Genomic DNA, 21,151 nt, shown 5'->3' with positions numbered 1-21,151 from the left:
CATGTACTTGAGGTAGCCCTTTGCACTAAATAAGCCATTCAAACTCTACCCATTAAAAATATTTTACCAACACAGTACATAATGATCCAACCCATCACACCAAGAGAAACCTCCTGAACAACTGATCTTTTCAGCATTTCTCTGTGTTATATTAAATAAGATTTACAGCAACAAGAAGCAAAGAAGCGTATGGTTCCACGACAGAACACGAGGCACTGGTGTTAAACTTAGCTGCCGGGTGCAAGTCAGATGAGTTGGTGCCGAATGAGCAAGGACTGCAGATCCATGGGGATGTGATGCAATTTTTTTAGCACTTCTGTAGCGTGTGGGTAGGATTTAAGTAAAAGTTTGGGAATAGGCTACTTCTGGCAACTTTTGTAATTTCATCACAAGCCTTGTGCTTCTTGGTTTTCCACTGAAAAGCTTCAGCGCTTGGAGTCAAATGAAAATTTCCATTTTCACTTCCTCACAAAAATTATCCAAAAATTTCCATTTTCATTTCCTCATAAACTATCTGGCTCTAGTGATTACCAAGACAAGCTGGAAAACATGAGTTCTCAAGAGCTAGCAAGGCAAACAAATACACACAGGCTCTGCATAACTTTCTGGGATTGCATAATTAAAAACCACAAGCAATGCACAGATAAGGGTGAGCACCTTAGTGTTACAATTTCCTACCTTCAGCCTGCAAAATTTCTCAGGCTTTAGGCTGTTTTCTATTTTTGTGACACTACGGGTGACCACTCGTCCTTTCTTTCAAAGGACTGTCCCTTATTTTATTCATCTGCTGCATGAGTAAGACAAACACTCAATTAGAAGTAAGCACTGAGCTGTACCTACTATTTGAACAGATACAGAATCCAGCCTGAAGAAACACTGTCATGTAACAAAACTAACCACAAAGCTAAAACCAAACAAAAAACAACCTTCACACCTTCTCCTTTCATGTTCTCCCCTGAACTGCACCTCTGGAATAAAAATAGCAGATGTGGTATTGTTACAAATTTTTTGCTAAACTTTGCCCCCCAAAATTGGACCCAACCCAAGGTTTCTGGTTTTGCATGTACAGGGATGTGGCATTTGAGGAAGAGAAACTTCTGGAAGGGCGACCTAGTGCATCTGTGAACAACCAGTGCTTACTGCATGTGGGTTCTACTGTGTCCGATCATGAAGAGTACTTTATATGAAGACAGGTCATTATATTCCGGACAAGTTTTGGAGCATGAGGTCTAATCCAGAGTTATCTGGAAATTTTAATTCAGGCTTAACAGTTTGCTAATGCAGAGCAACCCCAGCCTATAGAGAGTTTTGCTAGACTCCAAGCATAGGGTTTGCTGAACCCAGCTATGCTGGTGTTATTTTTTAAAATTCTGGAAAATGAGATCTTTAGAGCCATGAGATGGAATAGGAGAAAGGAACAGGAGAAGTGAACCGACCTAGACTTTCAGAGGAGAACCAAGATGGAAAACGCTGTCAGAAGTTACAAATTGCAGACCAAAGAAGTCAGAGAGCAGGGCAAAGACCTGGGAACAGCCGAAAGCTGTGTTGTGACTTCATTCTCCGAGGGACTCTGAAATGACTGAACCTGAACTATTTTTGCTAAAGTCTGTTTCATTTCCCTAAACCATTTTTTTCATTTGAAATCAAGTCGTACGTGCTTTGCATTTCTGCAGCACTCTGAAAGCTAAAGGATTCTACGTTTCTTTTAAAACTTCATGAAACAGCTTCAACTACCAAAATGTAAATTTGAAAAGCATTAGTGGAGCAAACCTCATTTACGTACAACAAGTACTACCAGGACAATGCTTTAAATTGAACAAGTTGTTATTTAAAGGTGATCATATAATTATATATTATATTTATATCAGTAATAAGCTGCAATAACAGGTAGTGTCTATTGGTCCTGTTCCCTAAGGCTGCCGAGCAGATTGAGTGAGCAAGGTCTACCTGGAGCCCAAGTATTGTGACCTGGGTGAGCTCCATCTCTGCACAGGGGACGCAGCCTGCAACGACACATCTCACCAGCAAACCACGATACCTCTCTAGAGAAAAAAAGGATATCACCCTGCCAGGAACAAAAGCTGAGATTATTTTGTACAGATGGTGATATTTGCCATAAAACTCAGTGTAAACAAACTGAATAGCAATGTTTTCTAAGGCTCACCCCTATCTTAAATCATCAGGACAAAACCTCATATACTACCAACATTATATTAGTTTTTCTTTCTTTGAGAAAACAACTCAAGACTTGCCTGAAAATGAGTGCTTTTCTCTGTGACCTATTACGCCTCAAAGCACAGAAGCAATAAAACACAGTGCTTCATTACCACCCAGATGAAAGAGAAATAATCTGTTGTTTCCCTGAATACTTTACCTTCAGTTATGAAGCTTCATTAGAAGTCTTCAGATACACAAAATATTAAAAGGATAAGACAAGGAAATGGTTTAAACACTGTGTGACTTGTAATATTAAAGCTAACATCCATTGAATTACTGAAAAATGATAATACTTTTTTGTTGATAATGTTGGTTGTGTAAGTTTTCAACTATTTTTGCTCATCTGCCAGGAGAGATTTAGAATTTCAGGAAAGTTTTCATTTTGCTAGTCCTGGAAATGTCGCAGTGTGTTTTTCCAAGGTGTTCATCTCAGTTAGGATTATACATGTGGCCTCTCAAGCACAGACTGGAGGCTAATTTGAAAAGTGCATTTAAAAAAAAAAAAAACACCAAACAACAAACATTCTTATAGTTTTCAGCCCATCAGCAGAGGTCACTAGACCTTCCTTTAAAATGCGCCCACAGAAAGGGTTCATTTGGGATGGAAATGTCTGCAGGGCAGTGAGGGGAGAGCAAGAACTTCCTAAAGTGTATTTGCTGCTGGAGAAGGTGTTTCTGTGCCAGAGGAGGCCGAGGCTCCCACCGCCTCCCAGCCGCTCACTCCTGTCCCCAGCCAAAGTCTCTGCCCCACTTCTGTGCCAGGAGGACACTCAAAGTATTTTGCAACGCCTGGAAGTTGCTTTTGTACATTCAGTGAGGATTGCCTATCTGCAATTTTCGGTTGTTTAAGCATGATGAAGGTTTTATGACATAACACATTATATTTATTGAAAGGCAAACTGTAAGAGAAATTGATGACGTTCTTCAGCATTTCACCATACAGATAAAAGGAAAAGGGATTTTACTTCATGGCATGCATTAGCTTTCAAATACCTGATTTCATTATTTGAAGCCTGAAAAACAAAATTAAAATATCACTTTAACCTGATTTAAGCCATCTTCTCTGAGCTTTTTTTGAATATTTTCAGGAAACTGGAAACATTCTGGAAGGGTTCAAATTAGACAAAAGCTGGATATGGTTTGTTTGTATGAAGAATTTTTTATATTGAGAGATTCAGTAGCAGGAGTTTGAATGTTTCAGGAAACATCTAGTTCTCTTATTAAATGCTGCTTCTTTCAGTTTTTCAAAACCTGTAAAATGCATTATGTTTATTCCTACCTCAGATGCAAAAGCAGGAAAAAAACCATTTTCCTTGTATAAACAGGTTTGGATAGTTTGCAGATACACGAAGCACACAGATTTTGCTAGCCCTGACTGCAAATTACTTTCAGTCCTATGTGTAAATACTGTCAAGAGTATTACAAACTGATTTACATCAACATTAAATTATCCTGCAAAGTGTTCCAATTGGCATATCTACCATTTTCAGTAATAAAATGAAGCTTAATATAGCTAAATTATGTATTTGTGCATACTAGAAATGTGTTTCCGTAACCATGTTTTGAGATATTGCTCTTAAGTATTATCTGGTTGTCCACTTGTCCCTTGTTTCTATCCAAGAAAAGCAATCACCCTAATTACACCTCAGCCCTTCAGTGCCAAGCACAGCAAGCTGTCTGTGGAATTAAATGGGAAATCAATTTCATCCTCAGCATTAACTTTTCTTGAAATTTACTATTATGCATAAAATCCACTTCCCCACAGAGGCTCTGCACACCGGTGAGCTCTCAACTCTTCAAGGGGGTCCCCAACTCCAAAGCTTTACTGAGACCACCAGTGTCACTGTAAGGACTGGGCTGTATCTCCTGGCTCTTTCCCTTCCCCTTGGTGACCCCTCTGGGTCTCCTACTGAAATACACAAGTGCCATTTCCTAGTGGGAATGTTTTGGTCAGATATAGACAGATCCAAGGCAAATCATAAAAACTTTACTACAGAAAAGCTTTCCTTGGCCACAGGTGTCACAGCAGCACAGCAAATAGGGATCACAATGCATTAACATAGTGAAGGTCAAAAACTTTGCATCTGTCTGCAAAGGGCTCACAAAGGACTTGGTACAGTGTGTGCCACAGCCAGACACTGACGCTGGTGACAGCCGCGGTGACACCAGGAATGCAGGAACTGACCTAAACTCACGCTCTTATCAGATCCCACTGGCAGGATGGGCAGCCCTGTGTCTGCGCCCTGAGAGCAGGTTAGCGCCGGATGAAGCTTTTAAGTCGAGCTCCACCCTGGAGGACTCATAAGCAGAACCAGAACAAATTCTGCTCAAGGCTGGGACAATCCTCCCAATTGGCTGCCGTGAACAAGCAGCCCTCGTACGTCTTGCACATCCCAGGACAGAGGATTTTGGCTTTTCTGGCACATTTAGCCAAGCCACATGCAGACAGAGTACAAATCTAGATGTTTTCCCCTAAACGTATTTCTAAAGTGGCAAGGGAGGGTTTCAGCAGGAAACCCTCTACAGAGTATTTATCGGCTCTCCTACCTTCTGGGAGCCAGTGCTGCAAGTACACTGGCAACCTACAGCTTCGGCAGCAGTTGATGCAGTGAGTCACGGCTGCCAGCCCGCTTTCTAACTGCTCACATCGCACCATTTGTTTCCTGTTGCACACAGCCTCCTAACAGACTAGAAAAAGTTACCAGAAAAAAAAAAAAAAAAAGCTAGATGTTCACTCAACGTAAAACAGTGCCGCACATCTGTAATTTTCACTGAAGTCAGCAAAACCTACAAGTACATAGGGTCCAACCCTCCCTCTGCAACAAACGGTGAGTATAAACATAAGTCATTTTTAATTAGCCTTTTGCAGCAACTGTGGATTTCAGCACAGGCACAAGAAGCAATGCTCGTGCTCACAGCAACGATGATCTGGCACCAGAACTGCAAAATGAACATTTCCCTCATTTACCCACGGAGCAGAGCGCAGGGCGAAGCAGGCACACGCCTGTGTGCTGTCCAGGAGCTGGGCAGCTGGGACAGCCTGGGCAGGCCAAGCGGAAAGAAAAAGGCAGGCAGGAACTTTTAAAGCACTAATTTTTTCCATACCACAACACAGTCTCTTGCAGAGCGTGAGAAGAAGGCAGCTTTTCACAATTCCTTCTCACAACAAGGTAATTCAGAGAAATTGCTGGACTCTCGAGTTGATCAAACAGTTTTGCTCAAAGCAAAAAACAAAAACGTTTATTAAAAACATGAAGGGGATTGGAGCATGTGCTATGCAAGGCATGGTCTTTATTCAACCCTTCTGCCCCCCCAATTAATTTAAAAATAAAAACGAAATTTTAAAAAGGTGAAAAGTTCAAAATTGCTTATCTGGACTTTTTCAAAAAGATGATCCAGCTTTTCCACCTGAAATAACATTTTTCCTCAACATCCTGACAACAGCTTCTGAAAAGCTCAAAATAAAACCAAAACGTTTCACCTGAATACATTTTTTTACATTTTCCAGGTTGCTTGAAAATGTGAAGTGGTTCCTACTGCGGCTCGAGCCAAGCTCTATTTCTGCCCTCTCCCACGCAGCAGCCAAAAGATGCAAACACCATTCGAGGCTTTGTGTGTGACTGAAGCCTCGCTCTTTGGCAGTGTGCAACATTTCAAGGCAGGTATTTCACTTGAGACAAGAGCTCCGACAGTGATACGAATGGGAGACCAAACTTAAGGGTCATACAAGATAAATAAAACAGGTTGGCAAGAAGAAGGCAAGAGCACCCTTACCATATGGAAGCAGCAGTGGTTGGCGAGGCCTGAGCCCTGGGGTGGTGGACACGTGTGTCTGGTTCAACTTCTGGGTTGCAGAATGGGAATGTTTCGTGACTGAGCTAAAGCATCAGGTCATGCCCATGGAAAAGCACGGGGAGGCTGTGCCTGCCTCCAACTCAGAGGCCAGATTGTGCCACACAGCACAGGAGTGTACAGCACACGATTATGGTATCTGTCCATGGCACTGAGCTACCAAAAACCTGCTATGCAGATGCCCCAGTTTCTTAAGGAGACTCCACCTTCTGGAACAAGCCAAAGCCGTTCCCAAAACTATTTACTAGGTTGACTCTGTCTCAAGTGGCTTTAGCAAAGGCTTCTTTGGTGACAGCCCTGTTTGTGCAACACCGACATTTGTCAATCAGGATATCTGCCCTCAGTCCTCACACAGAGTGGCGAAGAGGCAAGGGCTTGATCCTGGAAATGACCTGTAAAGTGTTATCTGATTGACTAGGAGCATAAACTAAGATGCAATCTCGCTGACACAGAGAAACGACTGATTGCGCTGCAGCCCGATTGCCAAACAGCTGTCAGATAACACAGGCTGTGAGCTCCTATTTGAGATGAACCAGAAATCTAGAGAAATCAAACTGCACAGGGTTTTAGAGACACTTCCAACATGACCCTATACCAATACATATTTACTGATCAGCCAACTCCAGTGTCTTCTTCCTTCTCACGCCCTCTTTCAAGCATCCTCACTCACTAGGCAGGTTATACTCTTGCTGGTGAGCTTTTAAAACTGGAGTATATAAAAGGCAATACAGGGTAAAGTATTAGGCAAAGGCAGTACCACAGTTTTTCAATAGCAGCTTTTGAGAGTCAGCTGTAATAGAGATCCCCTCACCCGACTGCAGCCCGCCAAGTCTGGCAGTCTGAGGAGTTCTCTGGGCTATTCAGGCAGCAGAGACAGGACCTGCTAAGGACAATTTGCCCATTCAGGTCACAAACCTGTTTCTTCCCCACTGACTACAGAGACACGACTCAGCTTTGACTACGTGACAGCTTTGACCACATATCGAAGACGAAGGGGTATGAATACTGATACACCGCACACATCTTCTGATCCAGTGAAAGTCAGCAAGGGACAGCTATTTAAAATTATTTTTGGTAACCCAATCCTCCTTAACAGACTGGGACTGAGTTCCCCATTTGTAAAATGGGAAAAAGAGCACTTCCCCTCGTTGAGGAAATGCTAAGATCACAAGGAATTGAAATTGTGCAGTGATGAGGGTCATGCTGACACCTCGGATAGTTGTATAACTGAGACACATTAAGCGACAGTGTAGGAAAGTTTTACCTGTTATTAATCTGGATGGCAAGAGCTGAACTTAGAAAGAGTTTTAGTGGCTTTAGTTTAGTGTTTAGGTTGAACTTGTGATTCTCAAGGACTCCTTTGCTGACCCCCTTTGTGCAAACATAGAATAATTTTGGCTGGAAGAGTCTCTCAAGATCGTGATTACACTCAGCTAGTCCCCAAACTTTCAACAACTCTGCATTAATTATGACTCCCCATTTGAGCAAGGGAAAAATCACATTTCTTTTTATAGAGAAGAAAGCTGATTTCCAGCCTCCTGGATCTCTGAGTAACTACATTTTTTGCTCTCATCCTGCCTCAGCTTCTCACTTCTATGTGTTTTACTACAGTGAGAGTCTGCAGGATAACACAGATGACTAACTGTTCTCAGCCTAAGGACAAAGATCCCTACTTCTTGTTACAGTGCTGTGTTTCCAGGGGTTTTTGTTACTCCTGCTTCCTTAAGTATGTTTTCATCAGCAGGATGCAGGTTTCACTCATCCAAGCCACGGATTTATTTGCCCGTATTTTGAAGTCTCAAGTAATGGGAAGAGAAAATTCAGCAGCCCCGGGGAAAAAAAAAAAAAAAAAAAAAAAAAAAAAGGGAAAGAAGAGATATTTGTATTTAAAGAAAAAAAAATCTATGACTGTAACCGCTGTGGCCTGGTGTGCTTTGGGGGGATACCAGTTTGATGCCAGATATGGCAGGTGAGAGGGGCTCCTGACTACGGTAACTGCTGTAGAGCTGCTGCAGATGCAGAAACCCAATGGCAGGTTATACAGCACGCCACAAAATGTCAGAAGGACATATGCAAATATTTTTTTCTTCAGCCTGAATGCAAAAATATGCACCTCTTTTTCTGCCACTTGTATTTGAACTTGTTAATTTAACCATGGAAAAAAATGACAGTGTCATTCCATTAGTGCCAGAACAGGCTCTGCGTAAAAAACCCTGAAATCTACTCTCCAAGACTCAAAGGAAAGTGAAGCAACTTGCAGCTTTAAAGGTGAAAGAACTCCATAGAGTGGCAGAGGGAGAGCTGTCACGTCACAAGCGCTGTGTATGTATCTGTGATAACACACATCTTCTGAACCTGCTGTCGCCATGAAAAACACCTGACAGACGACAGCCCAGATCTGGGCAGGAAGACAACTCTGTTGGCTTCGGGGAGGAGCACCATGCAGGCAAAAAAGGGCTCACTGCACCATCGGAGCCCATATTTGTAACTAATACAAGCTAATCTCAGGATTTTGTACTGAAATTTTACTATGTCTTTTTCATTTATTTTTAAGCCCAGAAATGAGAAGTACCTACTGATTGCTATAATAATTTAACATCCGATCTAATTCCATAGGACTAGTAGACCCCTTTTTAATGAGAATCAAGACTCCTTCCTATTCAACAGCTTTTACATCCTTGCACAGGAGAACTATTATTTAAAAAAATCCAATTTTTTTAATGCATGTGAAGTAGTTTTTGTTTTATGCAAAAGTCAACAGCCAAGCAATCGAGCCTGGCCCAGCTGGAACAACGCACCAAGAGCAGCAGCCAACAACATGAAAGTTTTCTGCTCTGAGCCTCAATTACAACTCTGATTGCATCTCTGTCTCCCCAGAAGCAGCCAGCCCCCTTCTCCTGCCGCTCCCACAGAACTGGAATAAAGCAGAGCAAAACAGGAGGTGGTGTGTCTTCAAAACACGAGTTAACAACACACTTTATTTAGCCTGCTCCTGATATCCAACCTACAGCTCCTGGCAACTCAGCACACCGAGGTATTCCACCACGGTCCCTCTGCATCCCACAGCATGTAAACAAAAGAAATCCCTCACAATCACAACCACCATCCCAAGAGAATCTTACAAATTGGTTTGAGTTTACTTCTAGTAGATTTTATTTCCTTAACAGATCTAGTAGATTTCAAAAGGTTTCATTCAGAAAAATCCCCTGGAGCCCTAATAACACTGTCTGGATCCAGCAGTAGTCCAGTAATCCCTCCCCAGAGAGGATGAAGACATCTCAGCAGCTGCCCTCAGTACTATAAATAATGATAAATGCCATATCACATTCTGGGCACCTGTCTTACCATCACAACACATCATGATACCAGCACGATATGCCAAAACACATTATTCAGGACAATAAGGCTGAGATACATCAGATGATGGGGAAAAATTGTGCATTACTACACACAGCCTGCAGCATATGGTGCAGAGCCAGATCAGAATGACAGGTTATTCACTCCAGCTGAGTGCTGGCGCCACACCAGCAGCCCGCAGAGCCTGTGCAGGTTCCTCTGCACAGTGTTGCCTGCTGCCCTAGGAACATGGATTAACTTTGGTGACATGCCACAGTAACACATACAGTGCCAGGTCAGGTCTGGCATAGTGTCCAGCTGCCAGTTCCTTCACAGAAAGAGAAGTGCTGTGGCAAGGCAGAGATATCTCAACAGATCTGGGGAAAACAGCTGAAGCTTGTGACACCAACTGGGACAGCACACTGATGCTGGTGGCTGTCCCTGGGCACACAGCCCTCTGGAGCATGGCACTGAGAGCCTGGAACTTGCCTTGGTGGCAAAACAGCTGTGTCTGTGCAGAGCTGCAGCTGAGTGGGGCTCCTAAGAACAGCCTGAGCCACCCAAAAGTGGCTCTTGAGGGAGCCAGGCTGGGTGTGTGCAACCAGGACACACAATCCAAAATCCTTATCAACAGCCCACAGATGAGTCAGCACTTGACTGTCCTCACTAACCTCATCACTCTGGTTTCAGATATAGTGCAGATCTCGAAGAAAAACTGCTGCCCCTGAAGCACATCTGGAAATACCTAAGTAACATGGTGCATGTGAGCTGTGAGTGCACGTGGAGTTGGCAGACATCTGTATTTCTAGTGTGGGAAGCTAATTGTCATCTGAACTAGGAAGGAACAAACGTAGACCCACTCTGAATAGCAGGGCAGACTGCGGTAGCGTGGGCATTTCCATTTCATTTTCCAGGGAATGCCCATGCAGCCCTGGCTGTGCTGAGAGGACAGGCACGCGCAGCTCCCACTGCCCACTGGTAAAGCCCTGCCCACTTCTTGGGGCTATAAGAAACCATGCCTCCCTCCCCAGCCCAAGTTTCATGATCTATATTGAGAAAAACAGGGCTGAGAGGTGGTACAGGAAGCAGAAGTGGTTTGTTTAGGATCCTAAAGCAGAATAGGAATAAACACAAGGTCTGAAACTCCTGCCCTCAATCCTGGTACTTTCTGGATCCTGAGACCACAACTCAATTTACATGCTCTGGGTGCAGGTAAATTGTGATGCAATGTTGGACTGAAAAGATTCATGATGTACTGAGGAGAAGCTGGCTTCAGAGGGAAAGGTATTCCCTAGGCGGAGGTTCTCAGTTGTATAAAACATGGCAGTGCCACCAAATGGAAGGCACACATGTTAAGGAGTGTGGTGACAGCCTTAGCAGCGGATCGGAGACTAAAACCTCCACAGCGGTAGACTGGAAACTAGCACTGTGCTGCCTGGGGGCATTAGTTTAACTCAGTGGATCCTTTTTCTCTTGGTGTTGGAACTACTTTGAAAAAAAGCAGTGAGCTTAGGTGCATCTTTGTGGGATCAAATGGCACACAGCATGACTTACCTGGACAATTAGCTTATTTTCTTTATCGGGCAGAATTCTGTACGTATAAACGCAATTTCGGTACCTGGAACAGATCAGATGAGATATGGTTAGGCTATCTCCAGAAGGGAATTGCACTGTGGCATTCTTTCCCATAACAAAAGGTACTGGAAGATCCCGAGACACATAGATGGCTGCATGCACAAGAGTTTTCAACATTTCTCTTCCTTTCTTTCCCTGAAGTATGTGAACTAACACAAACCTGAAGTGCACCTGGTCACTGAGACATGTTTGCAGATGTCACTGCAGCAAGTGATATCAGCATCAGCCTCAGAGTGAGTTATTCAACTCTTCTTCTGGCCAGAAAGAAAACAGCAAATGGCTCTAGCTGCCAGTAGAGTGGGTGTCTCAGAAAGGAATGAAAAAGCAGAAATCCAAAAGACACGAGGCCAAAATCAGCAATGAATGAGTAAATTAAAGGACTAGTATGTGCATTGACTTGTACTCGAAAAAAACCAAATAATCTATTTCAGCTACATCACAGTAAGACAGCTAATTGCTAGGCACATTTTCATGCACAAATCCCAAACAACAGCCTAAATGAAACCCCACCTTTCTATCCTAGAGCAGACGCCCACTGTACATGTACATCTGTAGGTCAGCCATAGTGAACATTTTGTCCCAGCTAAATTCAGTTAGATTCTTATTTAACAGGGTATGGAGGAGCCTTTTGCCCAGTAGAGTGCCACATTAATGCAGATGAGCCCAAGGGAAGCCTGAGCGGACCTGTAAGGTGGTAAGCATGACCTTCCTCAGCAGCTGCTGAGCTTTGTGGAGCTTGCCCAAGAAATGTTGACTAAAAAAAAAAAAATATATATATATATATTTTTCTACCTTTCTCCCAAGTGAATGACAGATTGATCAACTCTTTTAAGTCACCTGCAAAGCACTCTGTTATAACATACAATATGGCCTTGAGCCAGCAAACAATGCTGGTTTCAATCCCTTCCTCTGAAAGGAAAAAATGGAATCCACTCTAAGAGCTTCCTTGGCTGTAACACAAACACTGCATTACCTGTTGAATCATCATGAAACAAGGACTGCAGTCAGCCCCCCAGCTGGTGGGATCAGGCAGATCAATAAAACATCCTCATCTCTTTTACAATTATGTTGTGAGTCGATTCATCGTATGCCTTTCAGAATCACTCCATGCAGGAGAGACACAGATTTCTACGATTTTAGAAACCCTTATACAAGGAGTCACAAAGAGCAATTGGAAATGAAAAGAAATTACCCATAAATAATAGCTTAGTTTTTCCAGGGTGTTTGGAGGATTTTGTCATGTATTCACATGAACCTGTATCTTTTGATGTCATTAATGCAAAGGACACAGAAGAACTAGAACTGCTCCCAGAGCTCAGTACCACTTCACTAAGCAACGTAAGACTATTTCGCAGGCACCTGTTCATTCACATATCCGAGGATCTGGTGCAGAGCTGGAAGTCACAGACTGGATCCCCAGCTGCTCTGGATTGCCACAGCACAGGTCAAGCAACACCAGATGAGGATATGCCCCAAGGAAGGGCATTGGTTTTGGTTTTATCTGTCAATGCAGTTCTCTTACACCATTTCCTCCTGCTGATATGCAAAAAGGGCTAAGCAGAACTGCTTATGCAGCTGATGAGAGAAAATTTGTGTGTGTGGAGATTATTAAACTGATAAGCAAACCAGCTCAATGGCTCTTGCGTCACAAAAGGACCCTCCTCGTTACCTTCACAGAAAATGCCCCATCATGCAGGTCTTACGAGGCTGCTGTCATAGCACTTGTAAAGAGGTTTAAGCTGAGGACAGGTAAGATCAGTGGACGAGCAGGGAAAGAAGGGCTGTTGGCTGAGACAGGAGCAGGGAGGAGCACTTCCTAGGATTAAAAGCAAGAATCCCCTTTAGCAGTCCCCCAATTTAGTGCACATGAATGGAGAAGACTGGGACTTTTGCTCCATTTCTACCTTTAAGCTTTCTTTTCACACCATCCTATCAAGTTACATGGTCCCAACTACCATCACATTCCAGGTTCTCCCTAAGAACTGGTTTGAGCTCAGAATTACTCAACCACTGACTGTACGAGGTGTAAATATAGCATCGGAAGTGCTGTTAGTCCTGCAGTCATTCACACATGAACCACCATCAGAAGATCCCCTGGAGGAACGATACCAGCTCAGGTGCAGCACACTCTGAACACTAAGTGAGCGCTTTATGATTTCAGGATCCAGGTGCATCTCTCCAGGTAAGTTAAAGAGCCCAACTCTTGTCAATGAACTGGCAGATCAAACGATCCAAGCACAGAGAAAGGAGGAGGAAAATGGCTTTGCTTCTTGCCTTTTTCGGGGCAGTGGAGCAGAGGACAGTGGTGCAAGGGGTGGAGCATTCTCTCTTTATTTGCTGTTTCAGCTCACTGCTAAAAGAAATGCTGCTGCTCCAAGTTTCACAAAAAAGGCCCTGCAAGTACACCTGCCTTGTCTATGTTTATACAAACCCTATTTTCCTAAAGCAGCTCTTCAAGAAAATCACTATTTCATCCTATAATAACTGCTTTTGCTGGATTTTGACGGATCTGTCCAATAAATATTATAGTTTTGTATAATAGAGTATCATGATTCTTTTTCAGAGAAAATTTCATGTTTTTTCATTTTCCTTATCTATACGCAGTTGACATTTTCTCACTTTCAAAATAATTCTCCTTTTGTGAAAACGTTTTGTAGTCAGGCTTTCAATTCTCAGCTCTCTTCTCTCATTCTCTGTCTCCAGCCTCCCTGTTTTTCACACAGAAGTGACTGGAAAGCTCAAACTTCAAACGCCTTCCAGTCAATAACACAGCTGAAACCAATACATCTCTGAGGAGGTTTCCAGCTTCAGCAAAGCTGCCCATTTTGTCAAATGACATTCAGAGGGAAAGACACATTCACCAACTTTAATCCTTTATCTTCACGAACTAACTGAAAACTAGCGTAAGCTGAAACTTTGACAGAAGTTTGTGTGACTTGTCTCAGACTGTAATTAATGCCAGACCTTCCACCACAGATCCGGCTGCTCTTGGCTGACGGGGCTGGGTGCTCCCCATTTTTTTAATCAAGCCATTCATGTCAGCCACCTCAGAATGGATTTAAGAACCTTTGGCTCCCGGTTCAGAAAATCCTGGTCATTATATTGTGTCTATTTCCTGATCCCATGTCTCTCAAGTCACAAAAGGCTTTCAAAGTTGGCTGCGTAAACATTTACAATGGAAAAACTTATGCAAATGTGTTTTAGTAGACTTTTTTACAACACCTTCCCTTTCTATAATCCCCACCATCACTCCACAAAAATATTTTGTGGTTACAAGGCAAATCAAATGGGTCATACTAAAAACACTCAATGGAAGCAGTCTATCTGAGTAAAATGTTCCCTGACTTGCAACTTGGGCCCTCAGCCCATGCTACATGATTGCGCCTCCTTCCTCCTGCTTGTCCTGGCTATTCTTCTGCAGCCGCCTCTCTTTCTCTGCTCCCTCCAGCTCTTCCCCACGTTACAACAAACATCTCAACAGGCAGGCACAGAGGCTCTCTGTGCTTTGTGAACACCCCCACTACTCAGGCACCAATCTCTGACAGTCCAACACCTACACTTGCAGGGCAGTCACCCAGCCCCACGCTTTTCTGCAGATGAATCCTCTGCAGCAGACTGTGCTCTCACCAGACGTCTGACCTCAGAGACAAGCAGTTAGACCAGAGTTATAAATGGCAGCACCCCTTTACCACTCTAAGAAATACACTTACAGAAAGAAACTACACTGAGAAACCTGCTTGTAATTTAATGTGGGGTAAGGATTAAATAAGTTGTAGTAACCTGCTGCACAACGGCAGCAAGGAAGATCTGACAGGCAGAACAGGGTCCCACAGAGGCTTCCTTGATCTCTTCTAAGCAGAGAGCAACTGCCATATCTTTCTGTAATACAAAGTCAAATGCCTCAGACATCACCTACTGACTTCAATCTCCTCTTGCCCTACACTCCTGCCTGTAGGAATAACACCTGCACCTCACAAACCCAGGGCAGGAGGCCTCGCTCTCAAGTTCCCAGCCCTACACCAGAACTGGGGGGTCAGGGTTGCCAGCACTTCTCTCCTCTCCCTCTTTCCCACATGATCCATATTAACAATGCAGGTAGAATCAGTGCTGTGCCAGGTGTATCATGCACAGCTTCAGGAGCTACTTCAAGCCATTTGCTGTGTGGGACACAGCATTGTACAGGGTGTTTCAAAAAGATAGACCCAGTATATTACAATTACACAAAAATTTACAAACAGTTTAATGAGTTATCAAGTTTTAGTAACCTTTTTATAAATGCTCTATGTTCTCTCCACCTGCGGCACAGAGAACATCAAGATGATAGTTTTGGTTGCAGAGATAGAATGTTTTCAAATTGGATCCATCTTTTTGAAACACCCTGTACGAGCAGGTGGGTCAAACACACACTGAACCAGAGCAAGAAAAGTGCCTGGGAGGGTACCAAGCTCAGTACTTGAATTGTTAAATGTAAATACCTGACCCAAGTTGTTAACAGGCCCAAAGAGGTCAAGAGGTTATTTTCTCTCAGAGCAGAGCTGCAGTATCTTTGATTATTCTCTCCTTTTGAATCAGGGGTGACAGTAGCGTGAGCAACACAGTGTTTGTTCAGCCTGACCTTGCTCCCAACCCATCCCTACCTGGTGGTTGGTCAGGTGAAACCAGCCACGCTCTGCTGTGGGCTGCACTGTCCTGGTGGGTACAGTGGCTCTTTGCCCCTGTGCTGGAGAGGATAGAGGGGGTAACACCCTGCACAAGCGGGGACAAAAGTGTCCGCGTGAAGCACAAGGTTGAAAGCTGTACTTACAGCACGCAGAGGGCATACGCCGAAGGGATGGACTCGCTGGCCCGCACGAGGAAGCTGCCATCCTTGCCTACTTTGGAGAGCAGGTCTTCGGCTCTGGAGCGGGTAATGTTGCCGTGGTACCAGCACTGATCCATCGCTGGAGCTGAAGGGAACCCGAATGCCAGCGCAGGGGCTGCCAGAGCTGGCTGTGTGTCTGTGTGTAACGATCAGGCAGGCTCAGCTCACCAGCTTCCTGTTTCAATAGCGCAGAGAGGGAAAGGAAACTCAGCCGCGGACAACTTCCTCAACTCAAACAGCTCTGAGAGCGACTGTGACATGTTCCTGCAACCCCCGCTCTGCCTCTTCATGCTGCGGCTGAAGAGGCTCACAAGCCCGTGTTCCCTGCCTTTCCCTTCATGTCCTAATACTCTATATCAAAAAGTCTGAGCCAGGAATCCCTTCTGCTCCCCCACTGACCCAGTCCTCCAGGCTTTGATGGCCTGTTGTCCCATTTACGATTGCTTGCCAGACCCTTTCTGTTTCCATCCTTTTCCCATCTGTCTGTCCTACACGCTACAGGTCTCCATGGGGAAAAAATAAATCCCAGACTGATGAGAAACACACTGTGCATTAGGATACTCAGCACTGACTGTCCCATTCCTGCCTTGTCTACTGTCACATCATCTTTAAAGAACTGAAAAAAAATTACCCCAGCATGTTTCCATGCACAGAAGCAAAATTAGAGGCTGATTTGCTCTGGGGATTTCTGACCAAAGCTCACTGTCAGCTACTGTGAGATGAATTCAAAGACCTTTCCTATCCTAAATCCCCAAAGGTGGGATGGAGCAAAGCCATTTCTGGCAACCTGCGTCAGAGAGGGGAGAACTGGAGCTTTCGCTTCCCTTTTTCTTTGTCTGTACATCTGTCCCTTGTCTGTGCTGTGTGGCATGCTCGGTGCTATGTCTCCAAGGCACAGCAACAAAGGGCACATTCGCAGCGAGCGAGGACATTGCTACAGGGGCACTGCTTGCACAGCAAAGTTGTTTGCCTACCCTGTACCTCCAACCACTTTGCCTCTGCAAGCAGCACTTCTGCACACACCTAAAAGCAGCAGCCAAGCTAGGACTCTGCCTGGGACTCAGCATACAGAGCGGGAGTCCCCAGGAAAAGCACAGACACTTGCCCTATGCAATCCTCACCTCCCAGAGCCAGGACAAATGCTGGAACTGCGGGACCTGGATCACGTACAGAGTGCTGTTCCTGTACCCAGCCTGGGCAGCAAGGCAGTGGAGAGCAGCCTATCACCGAACTGGGAGAGATTCAAATTTGTGGATACAGAAAGGGAGAGTGAACCAGTACAACCCAGTATTAACCCTGCCTGCCTCCTTGGTGCTGTTATCCAGACATCTGCTCAGCAGGGACCAGCTTAATCTCTGCTGCTGACATAAAACTGTGGGGACCAGCAATTCAGAATTGTGTGGCCAGCACAGGGCCCAGCTAAAAGGGCAGAACTGCAACAACATGCAGGGTTTCCTGTCCGCGCTAAGCGAGCACTGTCTGCAGGCCAAAATTAGATCTGCTGGACCTGCTCTTCAGCTTCACGCAGATCTACACAGCGCTTTGGGAGACGAACTCCGACGGGTTCAGGTGCCTAAATGGAGTCAGATGATGAGGTCGTGAAGTGGCTCTGCATGCACAGCAGCTGTAAGCTCTTGCAGGCCACAGAATGGTTACAAAGTCTATTCTCCCTACTGAGACGAGTATCTGCATATGGCAAAGGGACTGTGCAGCTCTTGGCAGTCCCGCCTGACTATAGCCTACTGTTACCCTGACCTGTATCAGCTCCTTGGGATTTCTGACTCTTACAGTAGCTTTTCTGGAGCACAGCTGCAGCAGGAAGCAGAACAGCACTGAATGTTAAGCCACTGCTTGACTTCACAGTGCTCTCCATGCAGCGGACCCACGTGTCAATGCAGAGTGGACAGAGCTGCTGCACAACATGAGTTTTGCTGGAATCAAACTGTGTTTTGGAGAGCTTCTCCTGAACTACTGCAAGTTAACACAAGGTAACAAAGAGGTACAAACCCCAGTCAGACAATTGAGGCTGATTAGCTGAATACTTAACGCTCAACTCCTATCCATCCTGCCATCAACTTTGTTTTTTAGCAAGCTGTTACTTCCTTAAAATGTGTGAATTCTCAATCCAGCCACACACAACTCCTTGACTTGGAGACATAAACATGGGGATGGGATTCAAACATGAGCAGTCGTGGCAATAAGATGTGCAGGCTAGTTTCTGTGCATACTTCTTCATCCCAAAGTTCTCACAGTACAGCTCCAGCTGCTCAAAAGGTGAATCCCAATCCCCTGACATAAACAGCTCTGAGATCCCTAATGGCTTATTCGCAACCTGCCTGAAGAGGAAATGGTGTCTGTTTTACTTCTCATGGCGCTGGCATGTGAACTCTGCAGCACTGGAGAAAGATCGATCCCTGCATGGTCAGCACATGCACACATGCGCATCCTGAAATACCTGATTCCCAGAGGACAGCAGCAACTTCTGTCCCACAGAGAGACAAGAGGCTGTTCTGCAGCAGATACTTACACTGTTCGTCTTCTTTCCGTTCATGCCTGTGTCAGAGAAGACTGGTGAGTAGATCTGAGGAAGAAGAGATTAGAGAAGTTATCTAGAGGGGAGCTGAAGTGTTTGCTGTAGAGGGGGAGTTACATGCAAGGTGATAGACACTGCAGATGTAGCCAGCGCAGCCCTCAGGTTTCCACAAGGAATAGGCTGTGCTTCAAATAGTCTACACTGTCGTCCCATGGGTGGGACAAAGCACTGTGTAAGAGCTGCCCTCGTAAAACAAAACAATAATGGGTACATCTGTCAGACAAATCCAACCCAGACTCAACAGAAGCTTTTAGCTACCTGCAGCAGCAGCAGTATTTCATTTAAACTTACCTGAGAGAATGAGGCCAGAGACAAAGAACTGGGACACATTTTGATGCTGGGTAATCAAAAGTTGCAGTCCAGGCAGTCTATGGACAAAGCAGACATTATTTTACCCCACATTAGAGTATTATGCCAAGGTGTCTCTCAGACACTGCAACAAACGCTTTATCTAAACTGGGTTTCCTACAGATGTCTAGGTAGTATTGTACTAGCTGGCTGTGGACTCACCAGCCCATCCAGGACCAATAGATAAATACGGTCTGTAGCATCACTCAAGATGCACATTGGTCACTCAAATTCCCCACATATACCCAGGCTGTGCAGTGCATCAGGAAGGGCACTGCCAGGCTTGGTCAGACAAAAAGTTCTCTAATATGCATTTTCATGTCATGAAACAAGTACTTCAATAGCATGCCTGACAAGGAAAGTTAAGTCTCTAGGACAGCAGCCAGCTTTGCTGAAGTCTAAATATAACATTCCCTCATTAGGCATCAGTAACAGGCTATTGGCCACAAAGGTGTATTTAGACTCCAGCCTACATATAAAGAGCACATGAGTAATACCCACAAAGTACAGGTTAGCTGAGCTCCTGTGTGCTATTCCAGCCCAGCACGTTACTAACCTGCTGCTTGGGAAAGACTTAGCAAATTACAGGTGTATTCATGAAGGCCATGAGATCTCTTCACTCCCTTGGTACTTGCAACCTCCATGTGCCCTGAAACAAACCTAGACAGTGAGAAAAGTCAGGGCTCCTTCTCCCACTGCCACTGAAAGCTAAATAAAAGGCAAGGGTGGGAACATTGAGCAAGCAGAGACTTGAAGACCTGAACAGTGACAGCGCAAAGGATCGTACGGGACCTGTTAGTGCTCCCCAAAGGGGATACATTCTGAGAGCACTCTTGAAAAGCGGGTATTTTTCTTTACCAATAGAGCAAACAAACATAATTTCCTTGGAGCTGTTCCACATGTGCACACACACAGAATGTAGCACCCAGCAAACAAGCACAGGCTGGTTCATAAAGCAGAAATTTGTCCAGAGGCATGGGTAAAGCTCCCAGCTCCATCTGCTCTGACGTGCCTCCCTTGGTACCCATTCATTTCTGGTCACTCCCCTTGTTTAGTCACAGAATAATGTCTCCTTTCAAATCACGTTGTAGCCTCAGAATAGTCTCTCTCACCAAAACTGGGGCTGTTTCTTTCAGAAACCTGCTGAAAATCTGTCTATTTTGGAAAGCCTTCCAGCTGGAGCACTGTCATGCTGCTCTGGGCTTGGTCAGGTCCCTTTCCCCTGACACTTGTGCCTTTGCAATTTGCTGGCAGTGGGACAGTGCTATTTGTTTTTGCTCATTGCACATTGCTCATATGCCAATAATGTTCTAATAATAGCAGCCATGCTTTCAAGACACTGGGTTGTCAGCAATAAGAGCGGTTGGTTTTGGATCATAGTTTAGTGCTTGTGTTAGACCAGCAAGTATTTCCCCTCCTGACTATAAATTGGGAGCTCCCTCTGCAGACCTGTCCTGATCCTGCAGGATCGACACAAGCAAAAATGCCATTTCTGCCGCTTGCCATGTCCCCAGACATGGGGGGGTCCTGGTGTCCTGCATGGGTCCTACTGTCACTGCTCAGGGAATAACTGGAGCACATGACACTATGGTTTTCTTACGCCTTAGCTACTGCAGCTCCTTAGTGCAGTGTAAGCAAAAGGGCAAATAAGCAAGAACACACAGCGTGGGAAGTGAGGAGCAGGCTAAGCTACCCAGAAGTCTCTAGGGGGCCTGCGAACTCAGCAAGGCAACTCCAAATCCACTGCAGAAGAGGGCAAGGAATATCCCATGGCATCTCTGAGATGAGAAGACAGCAAGCCCTAAAACCCAGAGCTGCCAGCAAGTCCTACACTGACTGCAGGAAGCAGCGCACCTCACCAGAGCCAAAGCAGTTTTCTGAAGAAGGTAACTGCAGATACAGGGCAGCAAGCCCAGTGTCCTCTCTAGCACTTTCTCCACAACATACTAAATGCAGATCAGCATAAAATTACTGCCCTCTGTCCCCACACAGTCTCTACACTGGCAGCGTGCACATCCCTAATCAAGTCAAGGAAACCTCAAGGCAAGAGGTCCTCTACGAAGGTCATGCTCGTTTTGAGCACATGATGTTTAAGATTGCAGCCAAAGGGAAAGGCAAAGAAGGGAGAACCAGCAACAGAAAACAACGTCAAACATCTTCAGTTTTAGTATGTTTAATAGGCTTCGTAATCTATAGATGCCACAAGCCAATGCCAAACTGCGGGTGCAGGAGGGGCACAAAAACCCCCTTTTGCTGAAAGATGAGAAGTGATGGTAAAAAAAGGTGATGCTGATGAAAAGGCTCAAGAT

At 44.8% G+C, this 21,151-nt stretch overlaps 1 protein-coding gene across 1 annotated transcript in view; it reads right to left on the bottom strand.

Moving 5' to 3' along the window:
• Nucleotides 1-15,990, bottom strand: part of INPP5D (inositol polyphosphate-5-phosphatase D) — a 50,572-nt gene extending 34,582 nt beyond the window's left edge. The window contains exons 1-2 of the mRNA XM_080349420.1: nucleotides 15,845-15,990; nucleotides 10,960-11,023 (exon numbers count right to left, since the gene is read on the bottom strand). Coding sequence (XP_080205546.1) covers nucleotides 10,960-11,023; nucleotides 15,845-15,978 — 198 coding nt within the window. The 5' untranslated portion in view covers nucleotides 15,979-15,990. The remainder of the gene's footprint in view (nucleotides 1-10,959; nucleotides 11,024-15,844) is intronic.
• Nucleotides 15,991-21,151: the final 5,161 nt, after the last annotated feature.

Source organism: Nesoenas mayeri (genome assembly GCF_963082525.1).
Source record: "Nesoenas mayeri genome assembly, chromosome: 9".
NCBI classification, from domain to species: Eukaryota; Metazoa; Chordata; class Aves; order Columbiformes; family Columbidae; genus Nesoenas; species Nesoenas mayeri.
The sequence above is the reverse complement of the archived record's forward strand: the minus strand, read 5'-3'. Positions and strand labels throughout refer to the sequence as shown.